Raw genomic sequence first — 24,385 nt, 5'->3', positions numbered from 1 at the left:
TTAGAATGATCAACAATATTTTATATCATTCATAGAGGAATATTCTTGTTTTGGGCACCTATATTTAATCAGTCAAAAGTATGAGGTTCTATGACAAGTTCAAAATATTCAGGGCTAATGTTGAGTTCCAACCCAACAAAGGCATTAAGAAAGTCAAATCTGACTGTAGTGGCGAATATTACGACAGAAATGATTCCTTAGGTGAATAATGTTAAAGACCTTTTGCCCTCTATTTGGAAGAGTGTAGGATCGTCCTTTAGTACACCATGCTTGGATCACCTAGCATGAGTGGTGTAGCTGAAAGACAAAAAAACTCTTAAAGATATGTGAAGGAGTGTGATTTATCATTCTTCCTTGTCGCATTCACTTTGGGAGAGACATTAAAGACTGTAGCATATATTCTCACTTTGGTCATCCACAAAAATTTAGGGGTTTTTAAATTTTATGATCCCACAAAAGGAACTAATTTTTGGGACGAGATATATAGTATTCATTGAGGATGTTGAGTTTGGGGGGGAGAATGCGCTAAGGAACATTACTCTTGAGGAGGAGTCTATATAGACACCACCTACTACTACTTCTGACAATGTTCAGGTATCAATTACTATCATTGAAAAAGAAGCAGATTAAGAACCTCAAGATGATATTATTGTAAACGTTCAATCTCATGTGGATGATATCATTTAAAGTCAATCTCAACAACCTCAATTAAGACTCTCATCAATGGTACCGCAAATTTTATAAAGTATTTCTTTCATTTGGATTCAGAAAGAATGTTATTATTGGTTGTGTGTATCACAAGTTCAGTGGGAGCAAATGCATCTAACACCAAGAATTTTCTCTCAAAGAAATTTGAGATGAAAGGTCTTGGGGAACCCTCTTTTGATTTGGAACCGAAAGAAATAATTTTCGATTGTCATAGAAGGGATATGGTGAAAAGGTGCCTAAAGTATTTGAGATGCATAATTGCAAATAAAGAAATACACTGACTAAGGGAGACAAACCTAGTCTCATTTAGTGCCCTAAGATAAATCTTGAGATTTATAAAATGCTGAAGGTTCCATATGCTTCGGTGATTAAGAGCCTAATGTGTGCTCAAGTGTGTATTAGACCCAATTTGATTTTAATTGTTTATATGCTGGGCAGATATCTCAATGACCCGATATGGATCATTAGGAAGCAGCAAAACGGGTTATGAGATATTAATAGAGAACTAAGCATTACATGGTCGCATGCAGAAAATCAGACCATTTGGAGAGATCTTTAAGCATTTTGATTCTAATTTTGTTAGATGTCAATACAGCAAAGGATCCATTTTAGGTTACGTGTGTTTGTTTCCTATAGAGCCATTTCGTGGAGAAGTGCTGAGCAAACACTTGTAGCTACTTCTGTCATGACAACAAAATTCGTAAATTGTTTTGGGGCATCTAGAAATTGAATATGACTGCAAAAATTTTGTCACGAGGCTGCATATTGTTAAAGTATTGAAAGACCGCTTATGTTATGTTGTGACAATAACTCTGTAGTATCATATTCTAAAACAACAGGAGCTTCCTGGTTGTTAAATAAAGGTTTTGAAATGGCCAAATACATATAGAGCATAAGAGAATGGATTTGATGATTACAAATCCAGTCATTAAGGGACTATCACCCAAGGTCTCTCATGGGCATGTAGCCCATATGGGTGTTATGTTGTTTAAGGATACTTCCGTTCAGTGGGAGTAGTTTTGGTTATTTCTCTATATTGTGTTTTGAACATGTAGTTATAAAACTCATGTTATTCTCTGCAGAAATAAAGTATAATGTTTTGTCCATTATTTTTGGTTTGATCTCACTTTGGGAGGACCAGTTGGAAATAGGAATGTATGATCACCTTGCATGAAATTTCCATGCTACACTCCATACTTGATCTGTTGTTGATTATATTTGCATATGTGATTACTGATGGGTTTAATCATGAAAAAATATGGTGAGTGCTTCTTTAGTCCTATGCCGATATGGTTGATAATAATATTGTTCGGGACTACACTATGTGATAGCATATTTGAGCGCTTATCCGGTTACTACACATTTATTTGGTGTCATGTGTTGCCCAAGTGGGAGATTGTTAGAAATTTGGGCTTCCACATGACTAATTTAATGTGTATGACTATCTTTCAGTTGTCCAATTAAAATGATCTACTCCCTCTGTCCCATTAGAAATGAATCGTTTACATTTTTAGTTTGTCCCATTAAAAATGAAACGTTTCTTAAAATGGAAACATCTCTATCTCTACTTTTTCATCTCTCTTACTTTACTCTCTCTTCATTAACTCATAAAACAATACTACATAAAAACCTGTGCCAATTCCCAAATGTTGCATATATTTAATGGGACGGAGGGAGTATTAAAGATTAAAGTTTGGGCAAAAGCGTATTTATTTGTTATGGAAATAAATGTAGATACCATTGGGATTTTCTATTTGATGAGGGAACGAATAAAAAATAAAGGGTTTTATATTTATATAAATATAAGATTAGGGTTATTGTGAAGGACGTCTCTGATCGTTTGGAAGATCCATAGCCGCTGCAAAGCAATTTCGTCTTTCAATTCGTTATGGATCGGAGGTGCTAAAGTGAAAAATTAGGGTTATGGTACGCTTCCGCTTTATAGTTTATGCTCCTTCTCCGTTGTTCTTGGTTAATCATCATAGAGAACTTTTAAGTAATTGTTTATTCAATTATTTCAACATAACATTCATTGTCGGAGGTGCTAAAGTGAAAAAAGGGAAAGGCGGTGCTACTAGAGAAGGACGAAAGAGGTCAAAGAAAGAAGAAGAAGAAGAAGAAGAAGAAGAAGAAGAAGAAGAAGAAGAAGAAGAAATAATGTACAAATTTGTCATCTATCCTTTGGAGGTGTTTTTGTCTGAAAAAAAATGCTAAAAAGTGAAAAGAACCTTAAAACGTGCATGGGTACGAGTATAAGAAGCGCAAATGATATTTTGCAAGTATAGGGACCCCAAACATACGTCGTGATAAGTATAAGAGCATTCGCATCGTGTCTCGATGCGGGATCGATACGAGACCGCATCGAGACAGCGATGCAAGCCTCCATCTCGTCGCGGTCTCGTCGCTTGTCTCGCCCTGGAGATGCAGCTGGCGAGCCAGCTCGCCACGCGCCAGCGCCACATGGAGATCGCTAGTGCGAGGCGTGACGCCCACTCGCCGGCCCGCGAGTGGTCGTCTTCCTGCTGACACAATAAATAATTTTTTTTTTTAAATTATATTTTCAGAAAAAAAAAATTAAATAAAAAACGGTAATATTACCGTTGTAACGGTAAAAAAAATAATTTTTTCTCTCTTTTCCTATTTTATAAATACTCCATTCTACCTTTTTCATTCTCCTATTTCATTCTACCAACAAACACATAAATCATCTTGTCCGGTGACGGAAACTCCGGCGGCTTCGACTTGAACGCGTTTGGCAACTGGGGGGGGGGCATGTACAATGTTTTGAGTGCTTCCGGTTCCGGTTCGTCGCCGGGCAGCCAAGGCTCATCGACGTCGGCGGCGTACCGAACACCATATTTTGATGTGGATGCTTACTATCGTCCCTCTGCCCCGAGGTATGGGCAAACGCAGGGACTATCCCAAATTAGGGAGAATATTTCGGATGAACCTACTCCGGAAAACATTCCGGTAGGAGCTAGAAGAGGAGGAGACGGAAGAGGACGAGGCGGTGGAAGCTCCGCCAGTCGCGAAGCCGAGGAGGAAGAGGAGGAGGAGGATCTAGGTCGTCGTCCATACAGCCGCAAGGAGACGATGACTCTGTTCAATGCTTGGGTCAGCATCTCGTACGATCCCATCGTCAGGAATCAACAAACCCGCAAGTGTTTTTGGGAAAAGGTGACCGACGCTTACAACGAGAAAAAGCCAAAGGGGGCCCGCCGCCACAACTTGAAGATGCTCCGCAGTCATTTTGACCGATGCGATAGAGATGTAAAAAAATTTTGCAGGATCTACAGGAATGAAGCGGCGAATTACCAAAGCGGAGCCAGTAGAGCCGACATTCTGAGAGAGGCTTTGCGAGTCTTTAAAGACGACAACAATAAAGATTTCAAAAATCTCGATGTTTGGCAGTCGATCAAAGACGTTGAAAGGTGGGATGGCGGTGTCCAGTCCTGCACGAGGTCGAACTCGAAACGCACGAAGCACATGGCGGGTGGCCAATACTTGTCTAGTGAGGGCGGGGAAGGCAATGCCTCACCAGAGGTTGGGGGTGTTAGAGTTTGTATACTAGAAATCACGTTTCGAGTGATTGAATACTGTAAAACTCTTATTTTATTTTCCAATGAATAAAACAGATTATTTATGTCATAATGTTGTTATGTTGTACATTTAATGGATGTTAATGCATATTTAAATGTATAAGTTAACTTAATAAAGTCTAAGTCTTTGTTTTAGTAGACCGGTTGTGGGCGTCGTCCACTTTAAGGTAACACGGTCAGTTCTAAACGAAGAAAAAGATGAATTTCACAACCTAGATGGAATTTGACTATCCATCGAGAAAGGTTGCAATGTCAGTCCGCATATTTCTAAGCCTTACTGAAATAAGATGACATTGGTGTGGTATAGCACTGAACGGATCTAACAGCAAGACTTGTCCTTGGGCTATCTACTGAAAGGCGAGGTCTTGATAATATTTGTTTCTTAATCAATGTAGGTTAGCATTGAGCATACGGTATTGATTATGCATTACTTTGACTTATCAAATGGTGCGGGTTTTTCGTAACCCAATGATCCTGATATATTGGGTAGTGGTGATCAATATCTAGCGGTGCTAGGATTGCTATTATATTGAATCGTGCGCGAGGTGAGTCTCGTTTGATAAGGTCCTCAAGAGGAGCGCGAAACAAGGTTTTATTATTCAGAACCTAGCTAGTTGGAGTTTGATTACTCTATGAATAATAAATAAGCGTTTCATGCTAAGTAATATTCCAATTATAATTTATATTAAATTGTGGGTTCAATTTAATTACTAAAAAGTAAATTGGATGAGCCCATGTCCAAAATCTTCCATAGATCCCTGTCTGGGCAAAAAAGGAACTTAATATAAATAGGAGAATAAAGGAGACAGAAAGAACACAATTTCAGCACTGAAATTTTCAAAAATTCCCTCCCCCCCCCCCCCAGCTAAGGAGTTTTTCGATTTCCACTCCTATTCACAAAAGGATTTCTTCTGTCTTCTTTATTTAAGTCCTAGTATTCTGGTGAGATCAGCCCACACTGATATCAGAGTACAGTTCGGGAACTAGAGAGAAGATTTGTGGTCTACTATTCAAAGCGCCACGTGGAGAAGCTGCTAGTCATCTTCAATTCTTTGGAGAATTAATTAGGTATTTTTCTGCTCCGTAGAAAAGCATGTTTTAGGTTTCAATATTCTAAAGCATGATTAATTCAAGTTATGAGCATGATACATGTAAGAATTTCACCAATAGATTTTGTCTAAATAATCTTCTAAATAGATCTGATTATTATGTGATTTATTGGTGTGATTAATGATTGCTAAATTATGTTAATTCATGCAAATTAATTAGCGTCCACCAGCGCTTCCGCTACCAGTTCCTTCAATTGGTATCAGAGCCAGTCTTTGGATCTGATTATTTGGATTTAAATTTCTCGAAATTCATGTATGCATGTCTTATTTGATTTCGAAGCATGTTCTTGTTATTTTGTTATTTATTTTGTTATTTATTTTATGCGAGACCGCGCCGGCGATTTTCTCACGGCATGAACGGTGATCGACGGCGGTGGAGAGCGAACGAGCTCGCTGCTCGTCCGAGAGCAGCAACAACTCTCTGCAGCGCTAACCCTAACCCTAACCCACCTAAACCCTAGACCGTGCAAGGCACGACCGGAGCACCGCCGCCGAGAGCGGCTGTTGCTGGTTCGCGCCAGAACGCAGCGGCGGGCGGAGGTCGCCGGAGCAGCATCTTCGGAGCTGCTTGGTGTGCGACGACGGAAGAGTGTGATTCTCGGCGTTTTTGCGCAGGGGAAAAAGGGAGAAGGAAGCGGCGCGCCAATCGGCGCGGCTTGCCGCCGGCGGTCGGGCGCCGAACGCGCCGCTCCGGCGAGTGTCTCCGGCGGCGTCTTCAAATCTTCGTCGTTGATGATTCGTGCAAACCTCAAATCACTAGATATTGACGAAAGATTATTTTAATGATTATTTAATTCCTAAATTAATAGATATCATTAAAAATAGTATTATTTAATGAAATAAAATATTTTGGGAAGATTTCCCTAGATTTTAGGAATATTTTGATTATTTTCTATATCTATGGATATTTTATATCCTGGATGATATAGATAAGAATAATTTAATGGTTTCCTAATTAGAACATATATCTAGAATCTATTAATAGATAGATATATATAAGATTACATTAAATAATACTCCCTCCGTCCCACTTTAGGAGTCCCGGTTGAGTTCGGCACGGGTTTTAAGAAATACAAAGAAAAGTTGGTGAAAGAAGATAGTGGAATGTGGATCCTACTTTTATATGTTAGTTTTATAATAAAATGTGAGTGGAAAAAGGTGAGTTGAATGTGGGGCCTATTACCAATTATGGAATATTCCAACCGGGACTCCTAAAGTGGGACACCCAAAAGTAGTAAACCGGGACTCCTAAAGTGGGACGGAGGGAGTATAAAACTATTTTCTTCCTAATCTTGAACTTGGAAATTTATATGAATTTAATCTTTCATGTCTAATTAAGATTATAAATAATGTACTTTATTTTAGATATATCTTATGGTATGACATGAATAAGAATTAAATTCTAGAATAAATAAATTCCTAAACTAAGATACTAAATAAAATAAAATATTTAATTATCCAGTCAATTAAATACCAACAGAATTTAATTAGTCTTAATCTGTCTTAAGGCTAAAGGATAATTAGTGAAAAACCATAACTCAAATATCTAAGCGATAATTATGAACCAAAAGTTTGTATATGGTCTCCATCGGTTGGACTGCCAAATTTTGTGAAGCTGATTTTCTAATATTATCGCCACCTAAGAGTAGGGACAATAATCCTACGAAAACAGCAAGTTCATAAGGGCGGAATACTCACATAATAAATAGAATGAACGAGAAAGTGGTTCCCAATATTATTTCCACCTGCAGAGTGGGGACAATAATCCTAAGGAACTGCGAGTTTCAGGGTTCAATCAGAATTTATGAGATAGCTTGGTTTTTGTTGTCAGCACATGAACATTATTATGGGAGTGTGTTGTAGAAATAAAATTCTGTAATGCTAAATCTGATGGTCGTGCTTAGGCAGCATTAGGCGTATCAACCTCCAAAGGAGGAAGCAATTGATGCGTCGGTGTTGTGACCAGTAAAATTGTCAAAATTTTAATGCGTATTAACCTCCAGAGGAGGATACAATTTATTAATTTTGCAGTTGTAAGTTTTTTGAAAAGTTTATGGTTAATCTACGCAATTTCCTTACATAAGTTTATGACAAATAGTAAATTCTTCTGTTTGCAGTGCAACAAAATCCGTCAAAATGTCTTTTAATCCTCTTTCTGCCATTCTCAAAGAAAACAAACTCGAGGGCCAAAATTACATCGAATGGAAACAAAACTTGGATATCGTTCTCACAGCCGAAGAGTACAAGTTTGTGCTCACTACTCCACGCCCAGCAGTGCCGGCAGCTAACGCCGCACAAGGACTGCGAGATGCGCATAGACGGTGGCATAAGGTAAATGAGATGGCTAAGTGCTACATGTTGGCTTCTATGTCATCAGTACTGAAGCATCAGCATTCAGCCATGGAGACTACCGCCGAGATTATGACAAATCTCGCAAATCTTTTTGGTACTCAGAATCGAACGGCTAAGTCTCAAGCCTTTCGGAGTATCATGACGAACACTATGAAGGAAGGCTCGTCAGTGAGGACACATGTCCTCGAGATGATGAGCCACCTCAACCAGATTGAGGTTTTGGGAGGGACGATCGATCCCGAGTCCCAGGTTACTATAATCCTTCAAAGTCTTCCCCCTAGCTTCCAACAGTTCAAGCTCAATTTCGAGATGAACAAGCGGAATTACACTTTGGCAGAGCTGCTGAATGAACTTCAGTCGGCGGAGGACCTCATGGTTCAAGCTAAGGTAGCTATGCTGAGTTTGGCGCCTAATTCCTCTGGCTCTAAGCCTCGCGCAGGAAAGAAAAAGGCACCAAACCCAGTGACAGCTAAGAATGCTAAGGGAAAGAAGAAGAAGCGAGGTGACAAGAAGCCTACTGGAAAGTGCTTCAAGTGTGGAGAGAAAGGTCATTGGAAGCCAGATTGTCCTAAGAAGGGCAAGGCTACAGGTATGCACCATGATCTAGTAGTCGAGTCATGTTTGGCTTCGACATCTACTCATACTTGGGTTATTGATACTGGAGCAACTGATCATATATGTTTTGATCCTGACTTAATGCAGGTGACAAGACGGTTACATGATCGTGAGATCGAAGTCCAGCTGGGCGACGCTACTAAAGTGGCGGCCGTTGCAGTGGGAGACGTTTATTTGCGTTTTTCTAGTGATAGATTTTTGATTTTGAAGAATGTTTTGTTGATACCTTCTTTTAGAAGAAATTTAATTTCAGTTTCTAAATTGTCTTTTGATGGATATTGGATTTCTTTTAATGACAATTGCGTTATTAAGAAAGATGGTTCTTATATCTGTCGTGGTATCATGGAAAACAATCTGTACACAATTACTTCTACACAATTTAATCAACGTAAATCAGAACTTAATGCTACATCGAAAATTTCTAAGAAAAGAAAAGAACCTTTAAGTTCAATGAATGATACGTACTTATGGCACCTTAGACTTGGTCATGCCAACGAAAGAAGAATTCATGCGATGGTTGATCAAGATCTTCTCAAAGGTCTTGAGAAGGAACCATTTTTGAAGTGTGAATCCTGTCTCGAAGGCAAGATGACTAAGAGACCTTTTAGGTCAAAGGGGAATAGGGCCAAGGAAGTACTTGAGCTCATTCATACTGATGTGTGTGGACCAATGTCAACCGAGGCAAGGGGCGGCTATCGATACTTCGTCACCTTTATAGATGACTTCTCGAAAGTTGGATACGTCTATTTGATGCGCTACAAGTCTGAAACTTTTGACAAGTTCAAGGAGTTTAAGGCTAAAGTAGAGACGCGTCATGGTAAGACTATCAAATGCCAGCGATCTGATCGCAGAGGCGAATACCTAAGTGCCGAGTTTTTGGACTACTTATCAGTAGCGGGAATTCAATCCCAAACGACTGTGCCGAGCACACCCCAGCAGAATGGCGTAGCTGAAAGAAGGAATATGACCTTATTAAATATGGTCTGCTCGATGATGAGTTATGCACGGTTACCTATTTCGTTTTGGGGGCATGCTTTGCTTTCGACAACCTATCTCTTAGACCACTTACCTTCTAAATCAGTTCCTACTACCACATATGAGTTGTGGAATGGGCGGAAGCCCAATCTGGAACATCTCAGAGTGTGGGGGTTTTCGGCCCATGTATTGGAAAAGGATCCAACTAAGCTGGAATCTAGGACGGAGGTATGTGTGTTTATAGGATATCCTAGAGGAACGAAAGCTTATGAATTCTATAGTCTCAGAGATCAGAAAGTGATTGTGAGCACTCATGCCACATTCTTAGAGGAAGACTATGTAATGAATCATAAGCCCAGCAGTGAGATAGCTCTTGAAGAGCTAACTCAAGTCACAACTTCCATTAACCAAGAACAATTACCTAGTGTAACAACAAATCTAGAAACTTCAACTAATACACCAGATGTTATAGTGTCGCGCCGCAGTGGGAGGGTCTCTCATGAGTCCGATAGATACATTGGTTTGGGTGAGTGCATGGATCACTCCTCGGACAGCAATGTACTTGATCCCTGGAATTTTGCAGAGGCGCAGGAAGATGTCGATCATTGCGAATGGGTGAAAGCAATGGATTCGGAACTACAATCAATGGTAGACAAAGACGTCTATGATTTGTTTGTCCTACCCAAAGGCTGTACTGCCATTGGGAGCAAGTGGATATACAAACGTAAACGTGGACCCGATGGACGAGTTAAAGTCTTCAAGGCAAGACTAGTGGCTAAGGGGTATACCCAAAAGGAAGACATCGATTACGATGAGACCTTCTCCCCAGTGGCCATGCTCAAATCATTCCGTATACTTTTGTCTATAGCAGCTTACATGGATTGGGAAGTATGGCAGATGGACGTTAAGACTGCGTTTTTGAACGGGAGTCTTGAGGAGACCATCTACATGGAACAACCCGAAGGCTATGTGATAAAGGGCAAGGAACACATGGTTTGGAAGCTTAAGAAGGCCATTTATGGCCTCAAGCAAGCATCTAGATCATGGAACCAGTGTTTCGATCAAACTGTTCAAAAGTTTGGATTCGAAAAATGCCCTAATGAAAGCTGTGTGTATAAGAAGGTTGAAAAGGGAAATGTTTTGTTCTTAGTTTTGTATGTAGATGACATTCTTCTAATTGGAAACAATAAAAAGATGTTGTCATCAGTGCGAACTTGGTTGTCCTGCCAGTTCGAGATGAAAGATATGGGTGATGCGGGACACATTCTCGGTATCATGGTTCTTAGGAACCGAGCTAAGAGAATGTTGTGCTTATCCCAAGAATCTTACATCGATACAGTACTTAGACGCTTTAGCATGCAAGATGCCAAGAAAGGTTTTCTACCTTTTAGACATGGCATCCATTTATCTCAAGAGATGTGTCCTAAGACAGTATCTGAGATAGCAGAGATGAGAAGAATACCATATGTCTCGGCAGTTGGTAGTCTCGTGTATGCTATGCTTTGTACTAGACCCGATATCTGCTTTGTTGTTGGCATGGTAGCAAGATATCAATCAAATCCCGGCCAAGGACATTGGACTGCCGTAAAGAACATACTCAAGTACCTTAATCGGACTAAGGACTACTCCCTCCGTCCACGAATAAGAGTCCCGTTCACTTTTTCGCACTTGTTTTGTAAGAATGATAATAAATAGTTAAAGTGGTCAAATGATAAAGTAAGAGAGAGAATAATGTAGACAAGGCTCTTATCTACATTATTCTCTCTCTTACTTTATCATTTGACCACTTTAACTATTTATTATCATTTTTACAAAACAAGTGCGAAAAAGTGAACGGGACTCTTATTCGTGGACGGAGGGAGTATGTTCTAGTTTACAATGCAGCCGAGCTCTGTCCTTTAGGATATACAGATTCAGATTTTCAAGCTGATGTAGATTCAAGAAAATCAACTTCCGAATATGTGTTTACCTTAGGAGGTGGAGCCGTAATTTGGAAGAGTGTAAAGCAGAAATGCATTGCAGACTCTACCATGGAAGCCGAGTATGTGGCCGCTTCGGAGGCTGCAAAAGAGGCTGTATGGCTTAAGAACTTCCTTCTGGACTTAGGTGTGGTTTCGAATATGCCCAAGAGCATCACCATTTATTGTGACAATTCTGGTGCTGTGGCAAATTCGAGAGAACCACGGGCTCATAAAGCGAGCAAGCACATAGAGAGGAAGTATCATATTATTCGAGATATTGCAGAGAGAAGACATAAAAGTGGTCAAGATTGAGTCAGAGAACAACCTGGCAGATCCTTTCACGAAGGCATTACGGTAAAGCCGTATGAAAGCCATGTTGAAGGAATGGGAGTTCGACTAATTCAAGACCTCAATCCGCTTTCAGTATAAGTGGGAGAATTTGACGTTATCACATTTTGTATACTCGAAAGTGTTTTGAGTATAAGTGGGATATTGTTAGAGTTTGTATACTAGAAATCACGTTTCGAGTGATTGAATACTGTAAAACTCCTATTTTATTTTCCAATGAATAAAACAGATTATTTTTGTCATAATGTTGTTATGTTTTACATTTAATGGATGTTAATGCATGTTTAAATGTATAAGTTAACTTAACAAAGTCTAAGTCTTTGTTTTAGTAGACCGGTTGTGGGCGTCGTCCACTTTAAGGTAACACGGTCAGTTCTAAACAAAGAAAAAGATGAATTTTACAACCTAGATGGAATTTGACTATCCATCGAGAAAGGTTGCAATGTCAGTCCGCATATTTCTAAGCCTTACTGAAATAAGATGACATTGGTGTGGTATAGCACTGAACGGATCTAACAGCAAGACTTGTCCTTGGGCTATCTACTAAAAGGCGAGGTCTTGATAATATTTGTTTCTTAATCAATGTAGGTTAGCATTGAGCATACGGTATTGATTATGCATTACTTTGACTTATCAAATGGTGCGGGTTTTTCGTAACCCAATGATCCTGATATATTGGGTAGTGGTGATCAATATCTAGCGGTGCTAGGATTGCTATTACATTGAATCGTGCGCGAGGTGATTCTCGTTTGATAATGTCCTCAAGAGGAGCGCGAAACAAGGTTTTATTATTCGGAACCTAGCTAGTTGGAGTTTGATTACTCTATGAATAATAAATAAGCGTTTCATGCTAAGTCCACTCTTGGAATTAATAAGAAGTTAATTAATTAAGTCCATAGCAGACATTAACTAATTAACGGACATTTTTATCTTAAGCGCGGGAAATGAAAGTTAAACGGAAACCCGGATTACTTATAATTTCGGATTTGGATGGGGAGAGTTCAATATTACTTCTGTGGTGGCTGCTCGTAATATTCCAATTATAACTTATATTAAATTGTGGGTTCAATTTAATTAGTAAAAAGTAAATTGGATGAAGCCATGTCCAAAATCTTCCATAGATCCCTGTCTGGGCCCAAAAGGAACTTAATATAAATAGGAGAATAAAGGAGACAGAAAGAACACAATTTCAGCACTGAAATTTTCGAAAATTCCCTCCCCCCCCCCCCCCCAGCTGAGGAGTTTTTCGATTTCCACTCCTATTCACAAAAGGATTTCTTCTGTCTTCTTTATTTAAGTCCTAGTATTCTGGTGAGATCAGCCCACACTGATATCAGAGTACAGTTCGGGAACCAGAGAGAAGATTTGTGGTCTAGTATTCAAAGCGTCACGTGGAGAAGCTGCTAGTCATCTTCAATTCTTTGGAGAATTAATTAGGTATTTTTCTGCTCCGTAGAAAAGTATGTTTTAGGTTTCAATATTCTAAAGCATGATTAATTCAAGTTATGAGCATGATACATGTAAGAATTTCGCGAATAGATTTTGTCTAAATAATCTTCTAAATAGATCTGATTATTATGTGATTTATTGGTGTGATTAATGATTGCTAAATTATGTTAATTCATGCAAATTAATTAGCGTCCACCAGCGCTTCCGCTGCCAGTTCCTTCAGGGGGCCCGACAGCCAATGCAGGAGGCTCCTCCGATACACGACGTCGGCCGCAAGGGGCCAAGGGGGGCTCCCAAGGGCCGCCGAACACCCTGATGTACATGTACTTCACCACCACGATGGCGGATACTTCCCGCATGACGCCTACCCAACTTCAAGCCCATCATAATGGCATTGTTTATCTGGCGGGACAACTTGGTATTCCGCCACCACCACCGCCTTCACGGAATGATTCGCCGGAGGAGTAGTTTTTTATTTATTTTTAGGATTTTAAATTGTATTTTAAATTATGTCTTTTTTATTTTTTTAGATTTTAATTATGTATTTTTTTATTTTTTAGGATTTTAAATTGTAATTTTATTTTATTTAATGAAGTGTGTTTTTATTAATTGAATTTGTTGGAAATAAAAATAAAAAATGAAATTGAATGAATAGTTAAAGGATGAGATGGTTAAAAGATGGAGGGATGAGGTGATGTCTCTTAGTTAAGACATGGGGTGAAAAGTACATTGGGGCTCATGAATAGTGAAGGGATGAGACAGTATTGAGACGGTTAAGAGAAAGGGATGCGGATGGCCTACGACCTAAATACGTAGTTCACTCTTGAAAAATAAAACAAACAAACCCTAACTGATCAGCAATTAACCCTGTTTTAATAATTTACTCCCTCCGTCCCAAAGTAGATGTCACACTTTCCTTTTAAGTTTATCCCACAAAAGATGTCACATTTCTATTTTTGGAAAATGTTTCTTCTCGCATCAACTATAAAATTATATTTCTCTCACTACTTAACACACAAAACAACATCTCCTAAAATCTTGTATCATCTTCTTTGGGTCGGAGGGAATACCTTGTTACGATAGTGTTAGTGCTATTCTCTTTCGAGGTATTAAGGCCCAAAATCCTACAAGCCCAAAGATGTAACAGACCTAACCCGACCATAAAAAATGTCTCAAACCTGAAGAGCCTTATAGAATAATATAAGTTATACTACTAGACTCATTTTTCGTATTAAGGGGCATTTATTTATGCATTTGGCATCTATTATTAGTTTACCTATTTCGCAATTTTTATATTTTCTTTTGTGGATACATTTTAAATTACTTAATTTTAGAAAACATATATAATTGACTACTCCCTTGGTCGACCAAGTGTCCTAATTTGATTTCGTGCAGATTTAAGAAATGTAATGAAATGTTAGTGAAATGCGAATCCCTACCTTTATATATTCATTTTATAGTAAAGTTTGAGTGAGATGAGTTAATGAAATTTGAGGCTCATTGTAAATAGTAGTAAAATGTAGATAAAACAATTAAATGTGGACAGACAGAGAAAAAGACGTGAGACACTTTGTCGTGGACACTTTCTCCGTCCCAAAATAAATGTAAATAAAATTATATTTTTTGGATAGAGGAAGTATAGGGTCGGCTCCTCCTATTTTCTACGATTCCGTCACTTAGGTAAGAGCGTACAAATACATTTTCGGTAGCTAAGGGATTATTTATAGTGAAAAGATAAAGTAAAAGCTTAAATATAGGCAAGGCTTTAAAGTTCAACCGTCGTTGATCAAAAAATTATAAAAATAAAAACAAGAATGTCTTAGTTAACAGCTAGCCACCACCATGAACAACATCAAATAATTGGGAAAAAAAAATATTATCATGCCATTGACTAAAAATGTCAATGTTTGCTCCATTTATTATCTAGAACTATAGAGATATTAGAATGGAAAATAGCATATATATAAACGGCCTCTAATTATCCAAAGTCAATTACTATGAGCACGTAGTTAGTTGGGTACCTTTATTTTATTTAATCATTGTCAACCAATCATAATAAAATCTCGTTTATGTGGTGGATAAGCATATTATTTTTCAAGAAGATGCAGGTTTCCCCATTTCAATGTTATAAATGAAATACTATCTTTCTGTGGACTTTTATTTATTTTTAGCATATATGTAGTAGTATATATATTAATTTTTAATTATATATTTGTTATTAAAACATTTATGTAATTAATTAAGTTTCATTTAAATTAAATATAAGTAAAAAAAGTAAAGATAAACTAGTAGTATAACATATGTATAGATATTTCGAGAAAATAGTAATATGACTATATGGTACATTATTACACTTCCCCCTTTCTTGAAAATTAGTCACATATTTCTATTTTCGTCCATTTCACAAAATTTGTCATTTTACTATTTTTTATTTTATTTCAACACAAGTGATACTCGCAAGTGTACGGGGCTAGTGTAGCAATTAGCAAGCAAGAGTATCGTATCCCACAGAGACAAATTCGTATCAACTTAACTACCACGAACAAACGTTAACTACTATCTAGAGAATCGGGAAAGGTTTTTTTTTTCTAACACTAATAAAAGCATATAATAAGCAAATAAACAAGTAAAAGCAAATAAACACGGAGTGAAAAGATGATATGGAGAAAATTGTAGAACTCAAGGATCTAATGCACAACTCCAAGCTTTTATCCAATCAAATTGCCTTACCTTTTGGTGTCTCTAGAATTACTAAGTCGACCACAATTATAGATTAAACCCCCTTCCGAGGTGAGAAACCTGCAGATTAGGTGCTAGGATTGAAGTCCCCTTCTAATCCTAAAACCCCTAACTCCCAAAAGCTCGATTAGGTCAAAGCCCTCACTCAAAACCTCAACTCTCCCGAGTTTTATTGCAATAAGGTGTGAATTATTCTTATTTCCAGATTAATTATTTCATCTCCCGATTAATCTAATTAATCCTACACAATCAAATGGTGATCAAGCAATTGAAAGGAATAAACCCAAGAATAATCAAATAACTACAAGAGCAAGGTAAGAACAAAATTAATTGGATAAAAACTATGAAATTAGTGCATCATCACCAAGAATTCTACAAGAAATGTTTAGCTACTCATGTTCTTCACAAAAACCATGTTTGAAACAAAGAATTCAATGAAAGACATAAGAGATGGATACTAAGAACTCTTGTGGAACGAATCTAGGAATGAAGTCTTCAATCTTTCGATCTAGAGTCTTCAATCTTCAATTCTCTCTCTAGAAGTGTTCTTGGGGGTGTGTGTGAGTGATGGAGGCGGTAAGTGTCGAATGAATCTCGTCTCTGGAACCCTAGCCTTTTCTTCTGATTTTTCCACTTAAAAAATGATCAAACACGTCAAACCAGAGTACCCGGCCGGGTAGGATATTTGTGCTGGAAATCCACCCGGCCGGGTGGCCATTTTAGACCTCTTCCTGGACTCCTCACGTTGTCTTCATTATACCCAGCCGGGTTTAATTTATACACATGAAACTCACCCGGCCGGGTGTAGCAGTTTTCTCCACTTCTGTCGCATTTTACTCCTTTTCCATCCATTTTTCCTAAAATACTCAATAAACACATAAAACTCCAAAAGATAGAATAATTGGCTAGAAATAAACAATTTAAACCTCAAACTTGACATTAAGTACTTCAACAGACCAATTATACCGACTAAAACATCAGTTTATCATAGTGCACCTCACATTCCATTTACTCAGTGGCGGACCTAAAGAGGGTCATGGGGGACCCATGGAACCCCAACCATTTTACCAATGACTATATATTATCTATATTAATAGCTATGCTAAATAATTCAATAGCCTAATTGGGTTTTTCCCAACCCTGGCAAGTGATTGCCCCAGAGATCAATCCCCCCATCAAAACCATTTTTTTTTAACTGATTATGTTTCTTATTTACAATAGATCTTATAAAAATTATACTTTAATAATATGCCTTTTAGAATCTTATTCTCACTATAAGAGCGGTTACTAAATTTTTTTCTTACATTTTACATTGATTCTCTATTTTTTATTTTATGCGTTCTTATTTATAGTATCACTTTTTGTCTACATTTTTATATAGCTATGATTAGTTCAAGTCTTTTCTTACAATAATTTATGTTTTATTTTTCGACAAAGTTGATTTTTTACATTGGCGTTGTATCTATCAACAATCACCTTACATATATCTCTATCTTTTGTAATTGATTCTCTTAATTTTCGAAACAAAAAAAATACCGTAGTACTAGGAATACGTTTGGACCCCCCACCTTCAAAATCCTGCGTCCTCCACTGCATTTACTCATTCTAATTCAATGTATATAGATAGGTTCCAATATTCACCAATATATAGTACTCCCTCTGTTTCTTCATAGTTGAGTCATTTTACCATTTCGGGAAGTTTCTTCATAGTTGAGTCGAATCCTTAGGGCACTCCCAATGGTCCGGCTAAAAACTCCCTTATTTCTCCCTAACTCCTGCCACATCAGCGCCACATCAGCACCATAATTTATCCCCAGTTTTTAGCCAACTTTTAGCCAACTGCTCCAATGGTTTCTCCCTTATTTCTCCCTAACTCAACATTTCATTTTTACAGTAATTTAATTGTTTTATTTTTGTATATAATAAAGCTAGGTAATTTAATTTATAAGACTAAACAAATAATAGTAATAAAGTTCGTTGTATTAAACACGAGTAAACATTACAACGACGAAAATTAATAAAAAAAAAATAGTATAAGAATGGAAAAAAAAAATTCAAAGTAAAAAAATTCAAAGTAAAAAAATTCAAGAGAGAAAAGGGATGAGGATGGGGAGAGAATGAAGAGAAGGTGTGTATTTATAAGGGGGAAATTAAAAAAAAAACAAAAAATATTTTTATCGCCGAATTATCGCCCACAGTGGTCGGCGATAATTCGTCGATAATCCGGCGATGAATCGGGAGTTGGCGATGAATCGGTAGATTTAACGCCGAATTATCGCCGAATTCACCCCAACGCCCGGCGATAATCCGGCGATATTCGGCGATTTTTCGCCGACCCTAACGCCTAACCATTGGGAGTGCTCTTATATGGTAACTTTTTCCTCTCTCTTACTTTACTCTCTCTTACTTTATTCTCTCTACTTTATTCACTTTATACCTTATTCTCTCTACATTTTTCTCTCTCTTACTTTTTTATTTATTTATTTAACACACCTAACGTTCATTTCTAAAACTCCGTGCCGAAAAGTTCCACCAAAACTATGAAGAAACGAAGGGAGTACTTTTTTTCTCTTTTATATTTTAACCAAAGCGTGTACGTAGTATCTTCAAAGTTTATTTTAATGAGAATGAGGGAGTATTTAGTGATATTGGTTGCAAAAAATAATAATAACAATTCTAATAATAATAATAATAATAATAATAATATTAATAATAATAATAATAATAATAATAATAATAATAATAATAATAATAATAATAATAATGGTTATAGTTACAATTGTAATGATATTTTTGATAAAATGCTTATAGTTTAGCTATTTTTATTGTTAGTATGATACTATTATTGAAAGTTTAGACTATTTTTAATAAAGAATAATTTAGAATTTAATTTAAATGCCGCCCATGCATTCATATAATCATCACTCGTCACTATTTGATCATAGGGTCAAATATATTCAATTTCCATGAAACTTGCACTGGGCATCAATTCTATAACAATTTCAACTGCAAATATAATTAGACTAATTCCACAAATTGTGGCCTGGCGCCAAATTACAGAGAGATCATGCAATATTCTTAATCTTTTTTATTAATTACTAGTTGGGATTACACTTCTTCTGCACGTTGTGGTCAAGAAAGGAATAAGTCAACTTATACACGAACAAGTCTTTTATCATAACAAAATAAAAAGATAAATAGTCTACTATACACGTATATATAAGCATGCATATGTCAACTCTTATTACAAAAATCCATATCACAAACATCAAACAACACACAATCCAATTAGTCATTGAGAGCGTTTGATATTTTGAAGTGGTTCACTGAAAATGGGTTACAAAGCCTTGATATTGATAACCCTCATGCTTTTCATGTTAATACCAACATTTGCTTCACCCGATGAAATATCTCTAGATACCTACATCATTCGCGTTGACCATGAAGTCGCATCAAAAGATCTAGATGCCTTGTATAAATCACTCATGCCAACAACAACGACAACAAATGATCACCGGCGGCGATTGACTTACTCATATCGGAATGTGTTCCGGGGCTTTGCCGCCAGATTATCACCTGAAGAAGTGAAAGCAATGGCGACGAAGCCCGGGTTCATCTCCGCACGCCTTGAAAGAAAAATATCCCTCCACACCACCCATTCCCCCAACTTCTTGGGGCTTTACCAAAACAGTGGGTTCTGGCAAAGCTCCAGGTATGGCCGGGGTGTCATCATCGGAGTCCTGGACACTGGGATCTTCCCGGAGCACCCTTCATTCAGGGCCGAAGGGATGCCACCCCCGCCTGCTAAATGGAAGGGGAAGTGTGAGTTCAACCACACCTCGTGCAACAACAAGATCATCGGAGCAAGAACCTTCACAACTTCTGGTGACACCCCTTTAGACGAAGACGGCCATGGCACCCACACTGCGAGCACTGCCGCCGGAAGATTCGTGAAAGGAGCTAACATTTTCGGCAATGCTAACGGCACGGCTGTTGGGATTGCCCCGATGGCGCACCTAGCTATCTACAAGGTGTGTGGGATTTCCTGCTTGGAGAGCGACATACTTGCTGCAATGGATGCTGCTGTAGATGATGGTGTCGACATTCTTTCCCTATCACTAGGTATAGTTAAGGAGGGAGGGATTTTAGCTCCTAATTAATTCAATTCTTTTTTCAATTATAAACTTTTTAATTTATTCATATTTTATACGTATCATACTCCCTCCGTTCCATAGTAGTAGAGTCATTTTGTCATTTTAGTACGTTCCATAGTAGTAGAGTCATTTTCTTTTTGGGTAAAAGGCAACACATTTCTTCTCATCTACTTTACTCTCTCTTACTTTATTCTCTCTACATCTCTCTACCTTTTCCATTTCCTACTTTATTCTTAATTACTTAACTCACCTAACACAACTTTTTCTTAATCTCCATGCCGAAAAGAAATGTCTCTACTACTATGGAACGGAGGGAGTATAAAAGTTCCTATTAATAATTTAAATTAGCTAAAAATTTGTTTCCAAGTAAAATGTTGAAAATTTTGCTCTTACTTATGTTCATTTCTTCGTCCGCAGGTGCACTTTCTTTGAATCTTCATGATGACCCTATTGCCCTTGGAGCTTACTCTGCTATGGAGAAGGGCATTTTGGTCAGTTGCTCTGCCGGTAACAGTGGGCCTTCGAACTTTTCGTTATCGAACGAGGCGCCGTGGATTCTCACCGTCGGTGCCAGCACCATTGACAGGAAGATACGAGCAACCGCCGAGCTGGGAAACAACATGACATTCGACGGCGAGTCAGCTTTCCAGCCGGCTGATTTTCCGGCGATGCAGCTGCCGCTCGTTTACGCAGGCATGCTTAATGCGACCGACTCCCAAATCCGGTTCTGCGGCGAGGCGTCGCTCAACAAAACAGACTTGCGAGGGAAGGTCGTGGTCTGCGAAGTGGGAGGGCTCATACCGAGAATCGACAAAGGGATTGCCGTCAAGAACAGCGGCGGCGCCGCCATGATCTTGGTAAACCCCGATACGTACGGAAACCTCACCCTCGCGGAGGCGCACGTGCTCCCGGCGACGCACGTGACCTACGCCGACGGGCTGAAGATCAAGGCCTACATCAACTCCACCGCGGCGGCGACGGCCGCGATCGTGTTCAAAGGAACCGTCATCGGCGACGACCGCGCACCCGTGGTGGCCGCGTTCTCATCCCGGGGCCCAAATTTCGCGAGCCCCGGGATCCTGAAACCTGACATTTTAGGCCCCGGGGTGAACATCTTGGCGGCGTGGCCGGTCTCGGTGGAGAACAACACCAACACAAGATCGGCCACGTTCAACATGATCTCCGGGACCTCGATGTCGTGCCCGCACCTCAGCGGCGTGGCGGCGCTGCTGAGGAGCGCGCACCCTGACTGGTCCCCTGCTGCAGTCAAGTCTGCCATCATGACCACCGCTGACGTGGTGAACCTCGCTAACAATCCGATTGAGGATGAGAGGTTCCTCCCGGCCTCGGTATTCGCTACTGGGTCAGGCCATGTGAACCCTTCCAGAGCGAGTGACCCGGGGCTGGTTTACGACCTCAAACCAGAGGACTACATTCCCTATCTGTGCGGCCTCAACTACACAGACAGGGAAGTTGGAGTGATTCTGCAGCGCAGAGTGAGATGCGCTGCAGAATCAAGTATACGAGAAGGGGACCTCAACTACCCTTCGTTCGCGGTTACATTTAGGAGTTTCGAATCCTCGGCTTCTCAGACGTATAAGAGGACGGTAACGAATGTGGGCGAGGCGAACTCGTCTTACGTTGCCGAGATCATGGCGCCGGCTGGGATTGAGGTGCGTGTGGAGCCTGCGAAGCTCGATTTCTATGGGGTTAAGCAGAAGCTGCAATATAATGTGACATTTGTGAGATTGAATTCGACGGTGTTTGGGCAAGTTCAAGGCTACTTGAAATGGGTATCTTCCAAGCACTCTGTTAGGAGTCCTATTGCCGGAATACTGCGGTGAATGCACAACTATTGAAAACCTGTTTATTTTATTCTCATTAATGGTCGATTGTTTCTCAAGTCTTTTGATAGGAATGTTTGTTAATTATTGCTTGTTTTGCAATTTTCTTTTACATTTTTGAAACAATCATTCCTTCGTTCTTGTGTTTTGCAATTGTGTTGTCAAATTTGCAAAAAAATATGATAAAAATTATTTCAAGTTTTTGTACTATAAACGAACATCAATCACGAATATTTTGGTGAACCAATTCATCGATCTCTTACAATGCTTATATATAGCTCGTGAGCTTGGGATAGGGATCCATACTAAATTTTCTCATATTTGACCAGTGAGTTTTAAAAAATTGTTTGAGTTTGTGAAGAAGTAGTTAAAAATGTTAGTAAAATATAAACCTCACTTTTATATATTAATTTTATAATAATAGTTGTAAATAAAATGTGTTAGTAATTTTATAATAGTAGTTATGTGTTGGTGGTGTGAGTTGCACTTGCTAAAAATATAAAAGTGAAATAAGATATTTATTAGGTATCGTGCATATAAGAAATATGCGCCATTTTATGGGGACCGGAGGAGTAATAAAAATGGTCATTAATCTTGGCATGCTTTTGGTGAACAAATCAGTCAGTTCGTCATGGATGATAGTTTTATTGAATATATGCTGATTTCATCGGATTGAGCCACCCTTATACAGCCTGTCATGATCATTCTCACTAATCAGCAACTATGATATGCAACAAGAAGGAAGTGGAAAAAGACTTGTTAGGTGCTTAGACGACGTGATCCTAAAAAATAATTGAATAAATAGTACTCACTCCATCATAACTTAATCGAGTTATTCCTTTTTGGTTTTTTTATAATAGTTGATCAATTATTTTTTTTTAATACAAACTTTATATCTTTTATATAGATTAAATGTCAAATATGATCCTAAACATATGGTTGTTTTATCAATTTGTTCCTGAATATTATCTTTTTTATTATTTAGTCCCTCACAAATGAATTTGGACCGAAGTCGGTCCTAAATTGACAGAACCATCTAAAACAAACAGTAAGTGGTATTTAAGCAAGTTTTGACCAAAATAAACCATTCTAATTAATATTTTTAATTATTAATCGGTCCTCTTCTCCTTTCCTTTCTTCTTATTCTCCCTCTCTGCCAGCACCGTCGCCACTGCGCCGTCCGCCGTCACCGTCGCCGTCGGGAGGTAAGATTATTTCATTTTCCACTTTGTAAAACAAGTTTCTAATTTTGAATCTTTGACTAAATTTTCAGAAATTAATAGAGGTTGAAAAGACATAGAAAAAAGAGACTAGAAGTGTTGTCGTTCGTCGGAATTCGTTTCCGCTGCCGGGCTGTCACCGCCGCTGGCGGCAGCTATTAATATTTGATACATGTGATTGATAAGAGGAGGCTATTTAGTTGATGTAGCCATGTAGAAATATTATTATGTCTGAAATTGGAATTAGAATTTTGTTCGTTTTCAACCGTTTGTGCACTATGTCCGTTTATCTCGAGAATTTGAATTGTTTTAGTTTGAACGAGCTTTGTGAGTTGTGACCGTGCCTTTTTTCCTTCCCTGGTCATTTTGACATGAAGGTGGTTGTGGGAGAATTTTCAAAAATTAATAGAGGTTGAAAAGACATTGAAAAAAGAGCCAAGAAGTATTGTCGTTCGTCGGAATTCGTCACCGCTGCCGGGCTGTCACTGCCGCCGCCGCTGAGCTGCTGAACAGAAACTTCAAAGTTAGAAACTTGTTTTACGAAGTTGAAAATGAAATAATCTTACCTCCCGACGGCGACGGCGGATGGCGCAACGACGGTTTTCAGCCGGCGGCGGTGCTGGCAGAGAGGGAGACCAAGAGAGAGAATAAGAAGAAAGGAAAGAAGGAGATGACCGATAAATAATTAAAAATATTAATTAGAATGGTTAATTTTGGTCAAAACCTGCTTAAATGTTATTGACCGTTTGTTTTAGAAGGTTCTACCAATTTAGGACTGATTCCGGTCCGAGTTCATTTATGAGGGACCAAATAATCAAAAGGATAATGTTCAGGACCAAATTGATAAAACGGCCATATGTTTAGGACCACATTTGGACTTTACTCTTATATATATTATTCTCTCTTATTTTATTTTAGGGATGTCAATCCAATCCGAAACCCATGGGTCGGCCCGAATAGCCCGGTAAAATTTGTGGGTTTGGGCTTTAATTTTGTAATCCGAATACAAAACGGGCTAAACAGGTTAGCCCGAATGAGTTGGCCCATTAAGTTTTAGGGGTTTTTGTATTTTTGAATTTCATGTGGCACAAACATTAGTCTTCTTCAATCTTCATTCTACACTTTTTCACTCTATCTCACATTTATCAACTTTCAAGTTCCACCTCGTCTCATTATTCCATCGTCCCATCATCTGCCATTACTGTCTTATTACCACCAAAGCCAATCAAGACAAAATGAAGAACTAATCCATCAAAAAATTCAATATATCCATCATTTTAATAATGATTCAGGTAAGATATGATTTATAATT

General features: G+C 38.5%; 1 protein-coding gene across 1 annotated transcript; it reads left to right on the top strand.

Annotated features, from left to right (window-relative positions):
• The first annotated feature begins 19,121 nt into the window (after positions 1-19,121).
• LOC125187799 (subtilisin-like protease) lies at positions 19,122-22,028 on the top strand. The gene is made up of 2 exons (XM_048084438.2): positions 19,122-19,977; positions 20,427-22,028. Exons 1-2 carry the CDS (start codon positions 19,188-19,190, stop codon positions 21,851-21,853), a joined length of 2,217 nt encoding a protein of 738 aa, XP_047940395.2. The 5' UTR covers positions 19,122-19,187; the 3' UTR covers positions 21,854-22,028.
• Positions 22,029-24,385: the final 2,357 nt, after the last annotated feature.

The sequence above is a fragment of the Salvia hispanica genome, chromosome 5, assembly GCF_029641045.1.
Source record: "Salvia hispanica isolate PSC_SH4W2 chromosome 5, Shi_PSC_v1, whole genome shotgun sequence".
In the NCBI taxonomy this organism is placed as follows: domain Eukaryota; kingdom Viridiplantae; phylum Streptophyta; class Magnoliopsida; order Lamiales; family Lamiaceae; genus Salvia; species Salvia hispanica.
This window is presented reverse-complemented; position numbering and strand designations above follow the sequence as displayed.